This window comes from Nerophis ophidion, linkage group LG13 (genome assembly GCF_033978795.1).
Source record: "Nerophis ophidion isolate RoL-2023_Sa linkage group LG13, RoL_Noph_v1.0, whole genome shotgun sequence".
Classification (NCBI taxonomy): domain Eukaryota; kingdom Metazoa; phylum Chordata; class Actinopteri; order Syngnathiformes; family Syngnathidae; genus Nerophis; species Nerophis ophidion.
The window spans coordinates 21,891,458-21,912,580 of record NC_084623.1 but is presented as its reverse complement, the minus strand read 5'-3'; the positions used below and the strand labels follow the sequence as shown (position 1 = coordinate 21,912,580).

Here is a 21,123-nt window from a genome sequence, read left to right as displayed (position 1 = left end):
CACTGCAGCGCTAAACACAACAGCAGGTGTGTCCTGATACAACTTGTTCACTTCCGATGCGATATCAATATTGGAATCTTGAGTATTGGCCGATACCTAAATATTAATCTTATACAATATAAGCATGAATCATACATCCTTTTATTATTTTGTAGTGAGGAATGTTAGAAAAGGTTTGATCAATTGAAATTAGTCAAAAATAGAACATTATTAGGTATGAAAAACACTAACCTATTTGTTATTAACTGCTTGAAATGGACTTACCCTGTCTTTAAGTTCAAGTATGGCAACATCTAGTGGCCAAAATAGTTAAGTTAAAATCATGACGCAGTAAATTAAATTCAGTTACTGGATTTTTTTCTAAAATGCTTCTGCCTTGTTGACTTTGTATCTGTAAGTAATATACATTTTATACTTGTTTTTATTGACAAATGTGCTGTTTTAGACTGCAAAAGTGTTCAATTAAAGACATTTATAATGTATGTCTAGCTTGTGTGTTATTTTTTGCTTAGCTGCTGTGTAGTTACTAGCTCGTAAGTAGCCTATAGCCTACCATCTTTAGCTTTTGTAAATGACGACTAAAATACGAGACAAGACCAAGCTTGTCTGCTTATTAGAATAAATGTAGATGTTAACTAGCTCCAGCTTTGTAGAAGTAAATGTGCCGCTTGTATTGGATATTTTACATACAAGCTGAAATTATCCCATCCTTTGTTTTTTGCTCATATATTTGTCCAAATATTGGATCGGGACACCCCGACTAGCAACACAAAACATTAAGCACCAATCACAGTAACGGCCAGCGAGGTACTGTCACTAACCCAGGAATTCTGAACATCAACATTACATCCCAAGCTGTTAGTTTGTTGCACATTCTCTTTATGTATAGCTGCCGGTTTTGCTGTGCTAATTATGACATTTGTTTGTGTATTTTATATCATATTACTGAATTCACCACTTGGTTAGCATTTTATTTACATTATTTAGGATTGTATCAGATAATGACTGTTGTCCTTTGTGCTGATACATGAAAATTGGAGTAATGCGCCTTCTTAAATTTGGTCTATTTGTTTACTGGCAAATTCTGTATACTAACTGTTAGAGGTGGGGGGAATAATTGATTTTTAGATGTATTGCAATTCGGACAGGGACGATTATAAAATCAATTAGTAAACGCCAATAATCGATATATTTATTGTAAATGAAGTAATACAGACAGTTCTAAAATTTGCCTAAGTACTGTGAGTCACCTCATCGAGAGATCCGAGCAGCTCTTTTATTTTAGGGCACTGATGTTGTAGTTTTGCACACACTTCTATTAATTGGATAAATGTGATGGTAATTATTTAACTGGTTCTTATTACAAATGCACTGTTTTTAAAAGTTGCAATTGATAAACACTTGTTTTGTCAAACGAAAATAAATGTAAAACTGGATTAATATACAGAAATGAATCGATTTTTTATCTATTTTAATCATATTCGAATCGTGAGGTGCCCAAAGATTCCCACCTCTACTAACTATATTGTGTAGCATGCAATATCAACACCATATCATAACGGGGTTGAAGGTATGAAGATGACAGCGGGTGATTCTGTCCACTCCCTGAGAAAAGCCAATTGCGCCACCTGCTGCTATCATCAAAATGCTTTAATAGGATTGTAACTGTGTCTTTGTGTCTGTCAGCCCACCTGGATGCCAAGAAGGCTGGAGATCTTTCCACCCTGTTTGACGTTGGAGGCATAATAGGTATGATCCGACCAAGTGAAAATGGGTGTGCACTGTGATTTCCAATAATTTCTTATGTGTGTTAGGTTTATTGCCGCCCTGGTTATACAGTATCTATACATGTTATGCAACTGCATATCCTCATGTGGATTTGCAGGGGGAATGGCTATCATCATTGAGAAACATTCATGTGGAGTTATGTGGCCTTAAGACGGATTTATATAAAAACATGAAACTTCCACAGGTGGATTAGGTTGTTTCTGCGAAGATGACACTTGTTAAAAGTGGCGTCCAACTATGTACACGTTTAAGATATATCATTGTATTAAAAAGCTTGCTGATAAAGGGTTACCCCGAATTTCCACTGAATGCGAAAGGGCCGCGTAACTGCTCCTGCACGGCGACGGACTCTTTCCTTTTTTATCCAAGTCAATGTGTCCATTTCCACCGTTGCACGGCGGAGCCGCAACAGAACGGCAGAAGGGATTGCCGGCTGTGGATGGCGTAGCTGTTCCATGGCTGGTTGGTTCAGCTGCCATTCTGCATCCAGTGGAAATTCAGGGTTAGATTTTGCTACTGTCAACAGTAAATGTGAAAACTTACATGGGCCATTGCACTTAATCGGTGCCATTTGTGTCCCTTTTAAATAAAATGTATTAACGCACGATTAAATGACCAATAAATACATTGACATGTTTGATTGCCAAATCACAAGTATACGTACCTTATCCGTGATCTGACAATCACGTTTTTAAGGGTTCTTTAATTCTCTTAACGGTACTATTAAACCCGTTTCCATATGAGTTGGGAATTTGTGTTACATGTAAATATAAACAAAATACAATGATTTGCAAATCCTTTTCAATCCACATTCAATTGAATGCACTACAAAGACAAGATGTTTGATGTTCAAACTCATAAACTTAATTTTTTTTTTGCAAATAATATTTAACTTAGAATTTCATGGCTGCAACACGTGCCAAAGTAGTTGGGAAAGGGCATGTTCACCACTGTGTTACATCACCTTTTTCTTTTAACAAACCTCAATTAACGATTGGGAACTGAGGAAACTAATTGTTGAAGCTTTGAAAGTGGAATTATTTCCCATTCTTGTTTTATGTAGAGCTTCAGTCGTTCAACAGTCCAGGGTCTCAACTGTCGTATTTTACGCTTCATAATGCCCCACACATTTTCGATGGGAGACAGGTCTGGACTCTATGCGGGCCAGGAAAGTACCCGCACTCTTTTTTTACGAAGCCACGCCCTCGTAACACATGCTGAATGTGGCTTGGCATTGTCTTGCTGAAATAAGCAGGGGCGTCCATGAAAAAGACGGCGCTTAGATGCATATGTTGTTCCAAAACCTGTATGTACCTTTCAGCATTAATGGTGCCTTCACAGATGTGTAAGTTACCCATGCCTTGGGCACTAATGCACCCCCGTACCATCACAGATGCTGGCTTTTGAACTTTGCGTCGATAACAGTCTGGATGGTTCGCTTTCCCTTTGGTCCGGATGACACAATGTATATATTTCCAAAAACAATTCGAAATGTGGACTCGTCAGACCACAGAACACTTTTCCACTTTGCATCAGTCCATCTTAGATGATCTCGGGCCCAGAGAAGCCGGCGCCGTTTCTTGATGTTGTTGATAATGGCTTTTGCTTTGCATAGTAGAGCTTTAACTTGCACTTACAGATATATCGACGAACTGTATTTAATGACAGTGGTTTTCTGAAATGTTCCTGAGCCCATGTGGTGATATCCTTTAGAGATTGATGTCGATTTTTGATACAGCGCCGTCTGAGGGATTGAAGGTCACGGTCATTCAATGTTGGTTTCCGGCCGTGCCGCTTATGTGGAGTGATTTCTCCAGATTCTCTGAACCTTTTGATATTATGGACTGTAGATGTTGAAATCCCTACATTTCTTGCAATTGCACTTTGAGAAACGTTGTTCTTAAACTGTTTGACTATTTGCTCAAGCAGTTGTGGACAAAGGGGTGTACCTTGCCCCATCCTTTCTTGTGAAAAACTGAGCATTTTTGGGAAGCTGTTCATACACCCAATCATGGCACCTACCTGTTCCCAATTAGCCTGCACAACTGTGGGATGTTCCAAATAAGTGTTTGATGAGCATTCCTCAGCTTTATCAGTATTCATTGCCACCTTTCCCAGCTTCTTTGTCACGTGTTGCTGGCATTAAATTCTGAAGTTAATGATTATTTGCAAAAAAATTTTTTTTATCAGTTTGAACATCAAATATGTTGTCTTTGTAGCATATTCAACTGAATATGGGCTGAAAATGATTTGCAATTCATTGTATACATCTAACACAATTCCCCAACTCATATGGAAATGGGGTTTGTAATTCTCTGGTAACAACAAAGGATATTTACATATGTATTTTGGTAATCTACTTCAAATTTCAAGTACTGTTTGCCTTTGTCAGAGAGCTGTTTGATCCATGTGTACGTGCATTTTCTAAATTCCATTCCAATGTTAACAAAATATCTATCCACACCAAAACAGAAGTTAAAAAAATATCTGTTCACATTAAGACATTTTCATTGGCTGTCAAGGACATCTTGGCCAAACAAAAGCCTGAAAACGTCACCAAAGCTGACTTAGTTGCACTTTATAACACCTCTGTTCATCAATTTAGTGACATATTAGTATTAGATATGATATTATATCATGTGCAGTATCTTTAAGGTCAGCACTCATTTACATAAGCCTAGAAAACGTTTGATTAATCGCATAAAATATATTTCTTTTAATATTCTATATGATAATATATTACTTTAATTCCTGTCCTGCATAAAAATTTTAAACCAACACCCGTAATTCAGTAGGTTAATTATTCATGTCCTGTTGTTAATTAATGTTAAAATATGTGAGATAGTCGCACATTTCTTGTGACACGAGCCAAAAAGCTAGATTTTACCGTCCATACACAAAAGCTCAAGGCTGAGATTTTAGAAATCTTCAATCTTTAGTTTTCTAGTTTTACCCCTTTCATGCACTATTATGATAATGTAATATTTTCTTAATTGTTGTTATTACCCATGCATGAAACCATTTTTTTTTTTACAAAATAAAATGTTTTCTAACACTATAATACATGTTTTGAATAAATGTTAACAATGTGTTTACATATTGTATTTAACATAATCCAATCCTGATAAATGCATTGCAAAAATATTGAGCCTCCTGACAGAAAAATAAATAGAAAAACACTAAAATCATGATAAAACTAATACCCACGAATAATTGCCATATCCTAATAAAACAACATTTACATTCTGATCACAAATAATTGATTTAGATGAAGTATTTTTAAAACAACAAATTTGGAGCAATATATAATGTAAAGTAGAAACTGCAACCAAAATATAACCAGCAACGCATGATGTCTTAGTGGACACATCACAAAATCAGTACTTAGCAATTATAATAATTATTTGACTGGTTTGGAGTTACTTGATGTCCCCATACTTGTATACCTGCCAGTGTGTCCTAGAATAAAAAGAATGGACAGATACTCCTCCCCTGCTCTTGTCTGCCATCTTGTTTTTGATGAGTTTGTTTGCACTTACAAAACCTTAACAATGGGTGGCAGTGTATGGCATGAAAATCGAGTGTCCACTGTCCAGACTAATGTGCAACTTTGACATTAGGACCTGCACAAATGCTTTTGAATAGCTTTCGACTGTTGGGAGCACTGTACACGAAAGGGTTAGGGACAAAATCCTATGTTTGCATTTGGACAGAAGCCCAGAATGCATATTTGTCCCACGCTTTGGTGGAAATATGTGTACAGTAAAAATAGCCATGTTTGTGTGGACATACTCATAGATTTTTGGAGTAATCAATGAAAGTGGTTTTCCTTTCTATTGTTGTGCGCGTCAAATAATAAATCTTTCAGTGAGTTGTCATTAGTGACTGAAGTCATTTTAGTGATCTGTGTGTGCGTGTGTGTGTCTCGTGCAGGAGGAATATTTGCAGGAGTAATCTCTGATAAACTGGGGAAGAGAGCCACCACCTGTGCAGTCATGCTGCTGCTTGCTGCTCCTACAGTACGTTCTCTTTCTTTCTTTTTACGCCACCAGCTCCGATTTAGCCTGCCCCATTTGGATTGTGTGGTGGTGATAGAGTTTGCTAAGTTTAATTTGTTAGATGGCAGGACTGACTCATTAACTGATGATGCTCCAGGTGTAAAACACATCTTCTTTCCAATGTGCTACACGAGTGAGTGAGGATTACCAACACATTATGCAGGACCTAGGAACCAATTATCTGGAGCTGGAGCCAAAGGCAGACTATAAAACCTGTCTGGTCTCCTGATTTCTTTGTTTTTTATTTTTAGTAAATTTACTAAAATTAAAAAAAAAATTGAACTCTGGTAAATGTTTGCACTTGCAAGATCTTTTCGCTCACAACTATTTGGTATTAGAATTACACAAGAAACACTGAATACATCTAAATCGTTGAAAGTGTAAGTTTGAAAAAGCTTCAGTCATCTTTAGTAAGCATGAAATGGCCCAAACACACAAGGACAGTGTTGTTGCATGGAAAAGCTAGCAGGCAACTTGCAAACAGTCAAACGTTGCACAGACGATAGCAGTGTAAACAAACATGCTCAGCACAACAGAGTTGACCTGAAAACAGAGGAGGTTCTTGTGGAAAGAAACTTTCTTGCCTGGAAAATGGTGGCTTGATGTCCATCCAAAGATATGTTGTCTGTGCACAACTTCTTTGATTCAGAATTTTTGGATTCGCAAGATTTCTTTCTTTACAACTTGTTACTGTATTAAAATTTCACAGCAAATACTGAAGAAATTGAAATGGTTGACAAGCAATATTGTTAGTTTCCTGTTATTGTTGTAATTGTAATTTAAGGCATTTAGACCACAAGTGTCAAATTTAAGGCCCATGGGGAACACCTGGCCAGTAGGGATGGGTGATATGGACTATCACAATAACCAGTCATAAATGGTGAAAACGCTAAAAGTGAAGATAAAAAATAACACCCATAGAACTCCACCTTGTTGACTGTGAGTTAATCAGTGCACCCAGTCTTCAGAGCCCCCAAAACACTACTCTAAAATAACACTAAGGCCATTAAACTACATCAATTATGTTTAAGTAGCACACCTTTACTGCACAGCTGTTGTAATTTGCCTTGCTTATCATACTGTATGGAAGTTATTTTTCTGTCAGTAAGATTATGGACATCATATTATGAGTTTTATATCATTATCAATCAGATGGTGTTATTTTGCAACTTCAGTGTGAAGTAAACTCCCGCGCTTCGGTCGCATAATGGCATTTTTTTTTAAATTAATTTAAATGATAAATGGGTTGTACTTGTATAGCGCTTTTCTACCTTCAAAGTACTCAAAGCGCTTTGACACTACTTCCACATTTACCCATTCACACACACATTCACACACTGATGGAGGGAGCTGCCATGATAGGCGCCAACCAGCACCCATCAGGAGCAAGGGTGAAGTGTCTTGCTCAGGACACAACGGACGTGAGGAGGTTTGTACTAGGTGGGATTTGAACCAGGGATGCTCGGGTTGCGCACAGCCACTCTCCCACTGCGCCACGCCGTCCCGAAAAATGTTATTATTTTTTAGCTGTCTATTTTGATGATTAATGATGACGCTTATGATAAGAGTCATCATTAATCATCAAAATAGACAGCTAAGAAATAAATAGTATAAATTAGCAGAAACAGGCGAAAATAATTTTTTGGTAGGTCATGTCAATCAATGTTCCACTACAGATCGCCAACACGCTTTTTAGAGCAGACATTGAAAAAAAATGTCCCCAAAGCTGTGGGAGACATCTTCTTTCATAATCTTCTCCACGATTCAGAAAATGTTGACTTTGATTGCACAGAATCCTTGAAATTGCAACAAATATGCCTCCACTGAGACGGCTAGAATTGAATCATGTTTACTTACGGGTTTATTTCCGTAAACACTGCAGGACGTGCGAAGTCATGACGCCATATCTGTATTTGGGTCAGTTTGCATTCAGTTTGGACACATTTTTTTAATGTGAACGACTACATAAAAAGATCAGGTTTGACCAAAAAAAATCAGAATTGGACAACCTACCCTGCAGTGTTGTGAACGCACTGAACGTAGCCTTAATGCTGCTGCAGTCTGGCTCGACCTTGCTAATGTAACAGTGAAAACGTGGTCTGGATTTTAAGTGGAGTAATGTTGGCATTACTGATGGAACGGATTAGACTGGATAATAAGCACTGACTAAGGGTATTCAAATCATTTATAATCATAGTGAGTAATGACAGGTTATATGTAAAAAAAATCACTCTAAGGGGCCCAGAATGAGGCCAAGGAAAGAAAAAAAAACTCATTATCGCACACATACACATGTGTGTAAGAGGGAAACATCAAAGAACACAAAAAAAGATAGAAAAAAGATTATTTTAATCTAATCGTGGTATGTGCATAATAACACAGACATGCAAAATGCAGGGACATAAATGTTAATAAAAGCTGCTTTTTTACAGAGTCTGAAGCGATCGGCGTAACCTTCCTTTGCTGCTTCCTCAGCAGCATAAAGTTTCTGACCCATGACTGTATGGCACAGAATTTGTGTGACTTGTGTCTCGTCAATATGTAGTTAGTTCAGTGTCTACTTCATATACAGCAAATATCATAGTTAGAAATTCATAACATTAAATGTTGAGGCCCTAATGTCAGGTCTGTGCCATATCATGAAAAATAATGATTCACAACTTCACTATGCTGTTGATTCAGAGACGAGTAATATTATCTAAATGTGCATTTTGCTTGTCATGTTTTTATTACAGCTGTATGGCTTCTCGATGATCAGCGAGCTTGGTCTTGGGCCAACCATTGGTAAGAGCCAGAATTTATAAATATTAATTATCCAATACAATTACTGATTCAAATGCGATGCCAAACAAAGATTCAAAGGACACACCGTAAATTCCCTGCCAACCAGTGGGACAATAGAACCAAAGAAAGCACACTCTGTCAGACAAACTGAACACGCAGCTGCAATGGACAACCCACCATGTCCGTAAGGAGAAGGAGAGAATCATTATTTAGCAGCTTAAAACATTTCTGAATTCCTGGGCGCGCTACAGGTCCTCCAAGTCACCCAACCGGCCTGTCACAGGGTAGCAAAGTCATGTGTTTGGACGATGCACAAGTACAAAAAGGGCATGTACTAAAATGTATATAGGGATGTCAAGAGGAGAACTCAATGAGACTGAGACAAAAGTCACAGGACCAAGTCACAAACAAAAATTAAGGTCAAGGGGCAAAGCCACATTGACAAAGTAGTAACAAAGTACTTACAAAGAACAAAATAGGTCAGGAACAAGTATTACATGAAACCAACAACCAGAACTGAGACATAGAGTACATGTTTAGACCTAAAAGACAATCGGATGTCTGACTGTTGCCAAGGCAGGGTGTAGGAAGGTCAAATTAATTTGATGCATGAAAGTGAACCTGTAACCATGTAACTGCAATCCCTGGGGTCAGTAGCATTATATCAAATTAACCACACAAATTCTCTTTCTATCTGACTGCGAATCCCGGCCCATTTACGATAGGAGTGCCATAAAAGATCACTGTTTCACTCATACAACTCTGTTTTCATCATTAAACAATCAGTGAACATGTAACCCTGGGACAACACTACAGCAACTTAGTCATGAAAAAAGGTGAATTGGCACCCAATAGGAAGTTCCGAGACAACAGAAGGTAACAACGTGCCTCTTTCTGAGGCCACCCGGAAGACTAGTCCAGACGTTTTCTGAATTTCATTAAAGCTGTTTCAGCAGATATACAAATCTTTTACCTGTGCACTAGCTCCCTGAATCACCATATCCATTACCTGGGTCATCTCAGATAGCTGTCAGTTGGACTTTTAGACTTCAGGTCCCAAATAAGTCCCTCCAAATACAGTATAACAGCAGTAGTGCATTAGTATTTGCCAATCAAGGAGCCATGGCAGTGGACTGATATGACTTTGCCACTAACCTATCAGTGGCTCTGCACCTCTTATTTGGGTGTTGGGCAACCAGAGGAGGAAGCTCCAGAAAGGGGTGCAAATGAAGGACCATTATGTAAGACCACGTGCATGCCATGTTGCTTCTGCAATGGAAGACTGATGCTGGTAAACCGGCAGCCAAAGATGTAGCGTTTACCCGCAAGGAAATGGTGAACTCACTAACACGAATTGGCACAATCTCATGCCGACCAAGAGAATAGGAAAAGTGTGATCCTGTGTGTGTGCATTATTTACTGTATGTATTGTGTGGCGCACACCCACAGGTGTGGTTAATTTGGAATGATGCTCCTGACTAAAATAAATAACACTGCAGGTGTAAACCGGGTGGCTCCTCCCCAGGAACTCCAAACAAGGTCACTGAAAGCTTAATACTTGAAGATAAATATCAGCTTTTTAATAGTATTTCAATTTTAAGTGTGGGGCTGTGGAAAAAAAATATTTAATTTTTTTTTCAAATTGTGGATAGCAAATGTGAGTAGTCTTACTCAGTGTGCTAAAGACTTAAGAACAGTCTTACTCAGTGTGCCAAAGTCTCAAATGATTGGCTGACATCACAAATAGACTATTGCCCTCATGCCACCAGTCTTTGCTATGTATGTAACACCAACTACTACATTTCTGTTGATAAAATAAAAGCATTCTAAAGTTTATTTTCTCATTGCCAGAGTAAAATGTGATCAAGAGAGTGACCGCAGAAATGTTTAAAAAAAAGTCAAGACCTAACGTTTTTAGTTATATGCAATTGTTATTTTGCAGGTGTGCTTTTAGTGTGCGGAGGTCTTGTCAATGGCCCATATGCACTGATCACGACTGCTGTGTCTGCGGATTTGGTAAGCATCTAATTACATTTTGATAACACAATGCATTTCTGGTTAATGATAATAATACAATGTGCTAAGAGTATGAACATGTTTTTGGATAAGGCACTTTTGACAATACTATAATTTTGCTAGTAATCTGTTCCAAAAGGTCAGACAAAAAAACCAAATACGTTTTCCTGTAAGAAAAAATGTAAATCCAAACAATCTCTTCCAGATACCCAAAAATATGAACACAAAATGCATTCACCTGTCTGAGGAAGCTGTGGTTGTTTGTAGTCACTAATCATAAAGGTTCTTAGGTGTCATCAGTTGCCTCATGCCAGTTAATGACTTGACCATTCCGAGTGTAACCTGTGTATTAAATGCATTCTGTTGCATATCAATCAATAAATCAAAGTTTACTTATATATAGCCCTTAATCACAAATGTCTCAAAGGGCTGCACCAGCCACAACGTGATCCTCGGCTCAGATTCCACATCAGGGCAAGAAAATTGTTGCCTTTTTCCGGATTACTGGTCTTTATGTGTTTTCCGTGTTGATTCGCTTTATGTGAGATTGATTAAAGACACTTTTACATCCATGTCACCTCTCTATCTGCCCCTCGTAGTTCAGTCCTAACAGATCATGACATTTTTGCCGCTTTGAAAAAATCACACAATCATAGACGGCAATTAGTTCTTTGTTTCGACACTGGAATGATACACAGATAAACAGAATAGTTTGTTACGTCCATGTTTGGCTGTACAAAAAGTAAGATGGCTTACAAAAAGTAGCGTAAAAAAACAGCAAAAAGCAAATAATAAAGTGGAGAAAATATTAAACATACATATTGTGGCAGTCTTGGCAGTTCCAAAAGAGGCATTTTCAAAACGCCTTTTGCTGTGTAAAGAACGGCAGCCTCTGATAATACTATGCTAATACTGCCATAATCAACCAGTAACTTTTACTTTCCGGATCTTTTTGATGTAAACACGGTAACTACATGGGTATGGTGGAGTAACACACGGAAACATCACATGCTCATCAAGGAGCGACACGAAAACACTGCTTTTGATTTAAAGTAGAGGATGAAGACTCCTCCGTCTTTCAAGGAGATATTTGGAACTACCAGGCCAATCTGTGTTTTCAAAACCGCCATACAGACACCAAAGCCAGAGACATCCTGGATCAATCAATCAATCAAATCACAGATTTCTCAAAGAGCTGCATAAGCCCCAACGTCATCCTCGGCTCAGATCCCAAATCAGGCCAAGAGAAATTCAACCCAATGGGAACAACAAGAATCTTTGAGTTATGACCGAAATCACGTAACCAAATCAATGTGTATCCCGAGGTACCACTGTATGTGCATCTATTGATCTCTTGCTCCATATACTGTAAAAAGGTTTTTAGTCATTTGAAAAAAGGAAATCAGTAATGTGCTTGTTACACCTCTCTTACAGGGCACCCACAAAAGTTTGAAAGGCAATGCCCGAGCATTGTCAACTGTGACTGCAATCATTGATGGGACAGGATCTGTAGGTCAGTATCATTAAGTTAGTTTGAAATTAATCATAGCTGGCCAGTTCCCTTGTAAAAATGCATCAACCAAGGGGACATAAAGACTGTGCTTACAATACTAAGAAGCAAAAACCAGCATAGAAGCTCGTGGCAAGCAATAGGAAGCAAAAAGGAAGTGACCAGATCGAGCTGCCTGAAACAAGAAACAGATACAGTAAACGGGAGGCTTAAACATTAGTAACTCCGGATTTTATTTCACATGTCAACCATTTACAAGTTAAGGTTATACAGTTTATGGTCATAAGCAACACAAATCCTGCTTCATAAAATAATTAGGAAAAGTTGGACTAATGGAAATACATAATAATGATTTTCCCATTTTTGGTCTAATATGATTAAACAATGTCTTTAAAACATGCCAAAATCCATAAGTTTGCAGTTATTCAGCCTTCAGAATCAGCTGTGGTATTTGTAGAGTATGTATTTATTTTTGTCTGCCTTTTTTATCTTCAGCTACAATCACCAAGTATAAAGTTTAAAGTTAAGTTAAAGTCCCAACGATAATCACACACACACACTAGGTGTGGTGAAATTATCCTCTGCATTTGACCCATCCCCATGTTCCACCCCCTGGGACGTTAGGGGAGCAGTAAGCAGCAGCGGTGCCCGTGCACGGGAATCATTTTGGTGATTTAACTCCCAATTCCAACCCTTGATGAGTGCCAAGCAAGGAAGCAATGGGTCCCAATTTTATAGTCGGGGTTCAGCCGGGGTTTGAACTCACAATCTTCCAGTCTCAGGGCGGACACTCAAACTACAGGGCCACTGAGCAGGTATTTTTAATTACTTCTATTTTTCTGAAAATACTCATCTGCAGGTATTAGGAAGACTGTGAATGTTGTCATTCATCAGATCATTGTATTCTCAGAGACTTGTATCAATTGCAACTGGATTGTTCAAGTTGTCTTAGAAGACATTTCACAAGGCTTTATCAGTTTGTATCTAAAGACTAGATAGGACAGACTAGATAGAACATCTCCAGTTTGAATGGATAGAGTTAAACCCAAGTATTTACTCTCTTAGGTAGTTGGACGCCCCAAAATCAAAAGTCTTCTGAGAAACAAGAATATGTTGTTTTCAGTGCATTCAATCAATGATAACTAGACTGTTTAATTTAATTAACTGAAGAGTCCAGTTGGGATTGATTGAATGCCCTGATATATAGGTCATTTTAGTAACTTCAGTCAAAAATTCGGTTTTCAGTGCAGTGGTTTAAATCCTGAGAATAGATGACATTTTGAGGATAAATGCTGTACTTTATTAACGTGCATTAATATACATGACACCTGCAGGAATATGTGAATTTCAAAGGCTCTACCGTATTTTTCGAGCGATGAGGCGCACTGGCTAAAGGCCCAATGCTGATCAGCAGGTCTATTCAGGTTTATTTTCATACAAATGAGGCACTGGATTATAAAACACATTAAAGGGGTCATATTAGGATTATTTTTCTACATTTAAAATACTACCTCTTGGGCAGTCTTATTTACGTGGCTCCAATTTCACAGAATCTTCTCCACATCATCATTTTTGTTCCTGTCCTTTTTAGTCCGTCTCAGCAACTACTGACAAACATAGTGGAGAAATGTACGCTACTTTGTATAAGTAATGGCAACAGCAGTCAATGAATGCCCCACAACAATAAAATAGAGAAAAAGAAGGCGCTTATTGACTGCAGTGCGGACTAAACTGGCAGACAGGCGCAGATTTTTAGGACTTAGGCAGATCACCAAAACACATCAGCAGTAACCAATGGGTAATGGAAGTTGGTTTTTCACATAACATTGCAAAACCCTAATGCCAGGTGATATGTCTCCAAATATGTGCCATTTGGGGTCCTTATACACACACCATTGTAATACCTATTTGTTGAAGCACAGCACGTCTGACTACAATAGCTATAATGCACCACGTTCCATCAAACGATGCGGCTTCGTAGCTAACCAAAGTCGTACTAAAACATTTTCACGGATGCTTGAGCACCGTGTGTAATGTTTTATATTATTAATAAAACATCAAAGTTTGAGGCTTACTTGCTGACTGGTATTTGCTAGCGTCATTTATTTAACAGACGTCATAGTGCAGTCCATTTTTATCTCTTATATATGACTACCATCTACTGGTCACACTTATCATTACACCTTGTACCAAATAAAATGGCTTTGAGGTTGGTAAGCACAACTAGAATTACGTACATTAGGTGCACCGGTTTATAAGGCGCACTATTTATTTTTGGAGAAAATTTAATTATTTTAAGTGCGCTTTATTGTCTGAAAAGTACGTTATTCACAATTATTGATTACAAACTAATTGTCAGTCCTGTTTATGCTTTTGTCTGCAGGTGCAGCAATCGGACCCCTGCTGGCTGGGGTGTTATCCGCAGGTGGTTGGGATCAGGTGTTCTATATGCTCATGACTGCTGACTTTTTTGCTTTATTGGTGAGGAATTCAAAGTTTTTTAATGCTGTATTTAATGTTCTTATTTATCATGCCTCTATAAGAAAACATAATTAATTGATTGAATTAATTGACTGTTGTACAGTATGTTGTCTACTAGGAGGTTATAAGTTACTGGGATGTGAATATTTGTAATAATGAAACTTTACTATGCTTTTTGTTGTCAAAAGCAGTGTTTTTCAACCACTGTGCCACGGCACACTACAGTCTGGTGTGCCGTGGAAGATTATCTAATTTTACCTATTTGGGTTAAAAATATTTTCTGAAAATCAGTAATTGTAGTCTGCAAATTATGTGTTGTTGTTGCGTGTCGGTGCTGTCTAGAGCTCGGCAGAGTAACCGTGTAATACTCTTCCTTATCATTAGGTGGCAGCAGGTAGCTAATTGCTTTGTAGATGTCGGAAACAGTGGGAGGCAGTGAGCAGGTAAAACATTGTCTATTGCTTAAACCAAAAATAAACAAAAGGTGAGTGCCCCAAGAAAAGGCATTGAAGCTTCGAGAAGGCTTTGCAGAACAAAACTAAAACTGAACTGGCTCCAAAGTAAACAAAAACAGAATGCTTGACGACAGCAAAGACTTACTGTGGAGCAAAGACGGCGTCTACAATGTACATACGAACATGACATGACAATCAACAATGTCCCCACAAAGAAGGATCAAAACAACTGAAATATTCTTGATTGCTAAAACAATTATTTATGTGGCTCTTCTTCGGCAGCGTATTCTCCCCGTCATCTTTGTTGTAGCGGTGTAGCGTGCAAGGACGGAAGTGGAAGAGTGTTAAAATATGTTTTAATGACATTCAGACTTTACTTAATCCAATATCAGAGCAGAATCTCCTCATCCGGAAACAACCACTCAGGAAATGTGTCCCATGAAAAAACGTTGGACCGCAACTCTAACAACTAAAGTTCCTTGGGTGAATAATGTAAACTCACTACACCGGTATGTTTTAGTGCTTTAATGGCAGATTTAAGTAAGAACTTTACACTACTTTATATTAGAAATGGCAACAGCGGAGGCTGAATGTCCCACAACAAGAAGATAGAGAAAAAGAAGAAGTTCATAAACTGCGGGATGCGCACAATTCAATTCATTTAATGCAGATCTCAAATACAGATCAGCACGTACCAGAAGGTAAGAAAAGTTGCTTTTGTATCATATCGCAAAACAAAACGTCGGATAATATGTCTTACCTTATACACACACCATAATAATACTTGTATGTTTTATGCGCCAACAATCCTTCAAGCGGTGCAGCTTCATAGCTTACCAAAGTCGTACCAAAACATTTTGATAGATTTTTGACCGCAATGGGTAATGTTCTTTATTTTCAACGGAACATTTGAAATGTTGGTGTTGTTTACTTGGGACTCATCATAGTGCAGGCTACACTTATCTCTTACGTTTGACTTCCATCTACTGGTAACACTTATTATATCATGTACCAAATAAAATAACTTTAAGGTGGGTGAGCTCAACTAAACTTATTCCTTACATTCGGCGCTATGTCGAGTTTTGAGAAAATAAAAGGATTTTAAGTGCGCCTTAAAGTCTGGAAAATACGGCAATAAATGATTGAACATTGACCAGTAGCAAAAATACATATACCGTTTCAAAATTTGACCTTTATTTTCATACAAAGGTATGTCAGTCTTGTAGGTGGAGGGGAAAACTTTAGAATATGTATATTTTGAGATACATTGCTGCAAGCTTTTTTCTTTTTTTTTAATGAATATTATTTTTTTGTACAATAATACTAAGGGTCAATCCAGTCTTATTCAACTGCCAGTTGAATAGACAAGTCTAGTTCAGTTTAAAATTCTAAAAAACACTAGATTGATAGAACACAGGGGTCCAAACGTGTGATTTACATAACTAAGGTGTTCCTCAAGGCCCCCCTTTAAGTCATTTCCATTTTTTGGCAGTTATAAATTAGTTTCATAATGTAATGTGAATTATTATGTTTTTTAAGTTGGGTTTCGAAATGTAATTTATGTAACTAAGTTGTTGCTTAAGCTCGTTGACTTCAGATGTTAGTGGTGTTCCTCAAGGTTCCATTTTAGGTTCTGTCTTTTTCATCATAGGCCATTCAACTGGTGGCCTGTTAGTTCAGTTAAAAAAAAACTTGTGATTCACATTTTCTCCACAGATTCATAAAAACAATAAAGTGATGTCATAGAAATGATATTTAATTATCTTTTTTGGAGTAGGTTCTTAAAAACAGCTGAGCACTCCTGTAACACTTGTCAAAATAATTAGACCAATGTCCACAGAAGAGGACTCTGGTTCTGCGTAATATACAAAATAAGACTAATAATGAGGGGAGAAGTCTGGCCCCTCGGTCCTTAGCTTTCTGGAAATGTGGCCCCTAAAACCATTTAGGGGAAAATCCCTGTTCTAATGGTACATTTTCATTTATTTCAGGCAATGACACATAAGTAAAAGGTAGACAAGATATAATATTAAGTCGTATAGTGCAAAAAGGAATACAGTATACATCATGTAAACATGACAATCCAACATGTATTCGTATTCTGACTTTTTGGAATGCAGCCTTCAATTTGGTACATAGGTGTCCTAAATTACCTTGAGGTACACTTTATTTAGTAAGGAAGAGGAAGTAGAGATGCATGACAATTAAACAGTATTTTCTAAAGCCGATACAGATACCGATAACTTACTGCTTCTCAAGACGGATACTGATAACGAATAATTTATGACTTGCTTATAAAAATGTAGATTTAAGTGTAGTTAATCAACACCTGCATATAAGAAAAACATAAACAAAGGTGGCTTTGATAAAGCGTCAGTGCAGAGTTGTTTAACTTCAACTTATCTTCAACAATGGTAATGTGCTGGTTATTTCCATGATGGAATCACAAATTGCTCTAGCCTTCGGTATGCCTCTGGCAAACGTTTGCAGTTCAAATGCTGTAGCGTTGGGAACAAGCAGGGCTTTTCTTTGTGGCAGCTTTTTTAGCCGCAGGCGTCGTCCTATGCTTTCAAAACACCGCCGTAGCAATGCTGGCATTTCGGGTGGCTGAAAAGGTTTGATCTGTTGAAGGGTAATGTTGTTTCCCTTCATGCAGAATGTTTGCATTTGGCACAAATAGTGTGCCAAAAGTCTTCTTCTGAAACAATGATGACATCACTCACGATGGATGCCATGTTTGTTTACAATGAGCTTAGTAGTTTACGGCTGCACGGCAAGTACGAGAAAAGGAACACTTGATTTTCTCAACCTAACTCACCCACCGCACAGTACGGGTAATTTCGCTTCATTTCTATTGGTTATAATGGAATTATTTGTGTATTGACAAATGAGAGGCTTACTATACTTACCATAAATTCCGGACAATAAGCCACTACTTTTTTCCTACACTTTGAACCCTGCGACTTATAAGACGGAGCAGCTCAATAAAGGATATTTCTTCGCTGACGGCCATAATAAAATATACATATATTTTTAAAAACAAGCAAAAACCCTAAGAGGGTGTCCAGTGTCCTTCCATTTATTGCATTCAACAACTGAAGTAGATTGCCAATTCGTCTTCTAGCCGTCCATAGCCTTTTTACTTGTATGGTTTCTTTATTCATCACTCCAAGCAACATATATAAGTTTTACAGTATGACTAAAACGGTTTATACTTAATTAAACCACCCCACGTGTGACGTGTGTAGGAGTGTATTCATGCATATTTGTATGTGTTATTTTATTTTAATGATGCTAGCGTCATTAGCATTAGGTAATATGCTTACCGGTTTACTACGAGTGTGTGTGTGTTATTATTATTACCTTACAATGGAAGAAGAAGAAGTGACATTAGAGTCTGCGCGTCTCCCTCGTCGAAAACGACCTCAATGGCGGAGTGGGCGGATCATGGTTGCATAGAAGCTCCACAACAGTCGCAAAGGTGGGGGAAGGCTGGCCTTCTCTTTGCCAAGGACAGTGTGGTGGCTGTCTGTGCACCAGCCTCCCCACTTTAAAAGATTCCACGCACAGGCGTTCTCCTGAAGGCAATCCCACCAGCAGGAGGACATTCATACTCGTTTCGAGTGATTGCCGCCGACAATGGTATTCTTATTGTATTGTTTCAGTTTCACAAATTCCTCAGTAAATTCACCAAGACGTCACCGTGGAGGTACTGAGTCTGTCTAGCTGATTGGAGAACTCTCTTTGCCAAGGACAGTGTGGTGGCTGTCTGTGCACCAGCCTCCCCACTTTAAACGATTCCACGCACAGGCGTTCTCCTGAAGGCAATCCCACCAGCAGGAGGACATTCATACTCGTTTCGAGTGATCGCCGCCGCCGACGACAATGGTATTCTTATTGTATTGTTTCAGTTTCACAAATTCCTCAGTAAATTCACCAAGACGTCACCGTGGAGGTACTGAGTCTGTCTAGCTGATTGGAGAACTATCTTCCTCAGTTAGTTGGTCAATGACTATGGCATCTGTTTTGTTCGATCAGCCGTTTTACTGCCATGTTACATGCACCGTACCTTCCATGAAACAATTAAGGTATGTAAATAAACATTTACAGAATCATACTGTGTAACTAACTCATTTTGCAATGTATATATCTGCAGCTTATAGTGTAATATATGGAGAGAAAAAAATTTAATGTAATAGTCAAAAAAATCTCAAATTTAGTGGGTGCGGCTTATATACCAGTGCGCTCTACAGTCCGGAAAATACGGCCTTAAAAGAAAAAACCGGGTCGGACACGCTTATTCTTTTTGTAAGATTTGTAACACCAGTTTTATCATATCACATCTAGGAAAAAGTCCATCAGCCAGCATTAAAGATACATCAAGCGTAATAAATACATGATTGTGTTTTTGGTACTCGGCCTTCCAGGGACTTTTCTCATATTTTGAAATACAAATGTTGTCAGGTATGTCATCCAGTAACGAGAGGATTTGGCCTTTGAAACCCCCCTCCTTTCGTCCCAGTGCTTGGGCAAGACAAGTTAACCCATTTTGCCTCGGGCGCATCACTGCTGAGTAAATAAATTAAAGTTTGGTGGTTGTCGAGAGAGGACGTTGGCGTGACTCGGCAGCCACGTTTCTGTCCATACACCCCAAGGCTAGCTTACCACCACCAGTGTGTGACTGTGGAGTGAATGAATGAATACTGGGTTATTGAAGGCATCATCATTATTTTTACAGCAAGTTTATAAACTCAACTCTCAGAACTGAGAAACCATAACCACATTTATATTCTTTGGGACAAGCGATAGGAAATGGATAGATGCATGGATAGATGGTTGGCATGTACTTACTGTGTGAAGACAGCATTGATGAGGAGGAGGGGGTTTGAATCATTCTTTGACTCTTGTTACAGGGCATCAATTTGTTTCAAGTGATATTCTATTTTTTTTTTGCTTGCTTTGCAGCTTTTGCTAAGGCTTGTGACGAAGGAGTTGAGATCAACTAAATCCCGACCCATCTCTTCTGTACAGTGAGTTTTACACTTTCTTTTGCTCATCACTTAGCAGATTTCCTGTCAGATACATATTTACAATCAAGTATTTCTGGTGATTTAAAAAATATATATATCTAAACAATATCTTGGGAAAATATCCTTAGTTTTTTGACACAATTTTGTTTATCACAGTCCATAAATTAATGAAAATCTGTGGTGTGGAGTTGATAGAACACCCTTCACAATCTTTTTAGCCATTTCAAGTTTAGGCTGGCTGAAGTCCAAAAAAACCTTGGAAGTCAGAATTAATAACTTTAAAGGCCTACTGAAATCCACTACTACCGACCACGCAGTCTGATAGTTTATACCGTAATTTCCGAACTATAAGGCGCACCCGACTATAAGCCGCACCAGCTAAATTTAGGGGGAAAATACAGATTGCTCCATATATAAGCCGCACCCGAATATAAGCCGCAGGCGTTTTGATGTGTAATTACCGTAGTATATAGGGGTTCCTGCTACCACGGAGGGGATTGTCGGGACAGAGATGACTGTTTGGGAACGCAAAGCGTCCCATTTATTAACAATAAATCTTTCAATCATTCAATCAAACTTTCACATCTTTGACATGGCGGACAGCATTCGTGCAGAGTACAAATAATACAACGGTGCAAAATAATACAAAGTGCTCGCCTGTAACACGGCAGTAAATGTGCAGTCTTCATGCTGCCGTCTCCAACGTCTCACCATTGATTCATTGATGTCAAGGGTACGTGCAACAGCTCTATTTCCTTCTTTGACAGCCAGATCGATTGCCTTTCACTTAAGAGCAGCATCATATGCACTTCTCCGTTTGTTTTCCATATTGATGGTGTTTGCATGAACACTTCCTTCGCGCAAACTGTCGCTGACACTCTCCTACTCTTTGTTTTGCTCTCCTTATCTGGCGCCAGATGTCTGCCTCGGTCTCGCGCATCCATCCTCAGTAGTGCGCGCCCCTGGTTACCGTAAGCCGCACCGTTGTTTAAGCCGCAGGG

General features: G+C 38.5%; 1 protein-coding gene across 4 annotated transcripts in view; it reads left to right on the top strand.

The window, feature by feature from the left end:
• The window catches only part of slc37a1 (solute carrier family 37 member 1), an 82,580-nt gene that overhangs the window by 49,928 nt on the left and 11,529 nt on the right, over positions 1-21,123 (top strand). For all 4 annotated transcript variants that reach the window (XM_061918601.1, XM_061918599.1, XM_061918602.1 and 1 more), the window contains 7 exons: positions 1,687-1,749; positions 5,722-5,807; positions 8,582-8,630; positions 10,573-10,646; positions 12,081-12,159; positions 14,540-14,637; positions 20,058-20,122. In XM_061918601.1, coding sequence (XP_061774585.1) covers positions 1,687-1,749; positions 5,722-5,807; positions 8,582-8,630; positions 10,573-10,646; positions 12,081-12,159; positions 14,540-14,637; positions 20,058-20,122 — 514 coding nt within the window. The remainder of the gene's footprint in view (positions 1-1,686; positions 1,750-5,721; positions 5,808-8,581; positions 8,631-10,572; positions 10,647-12,080; positions 12,160-14,539; positions 14,638-20,057; positions 20,123-21,123) is intronic.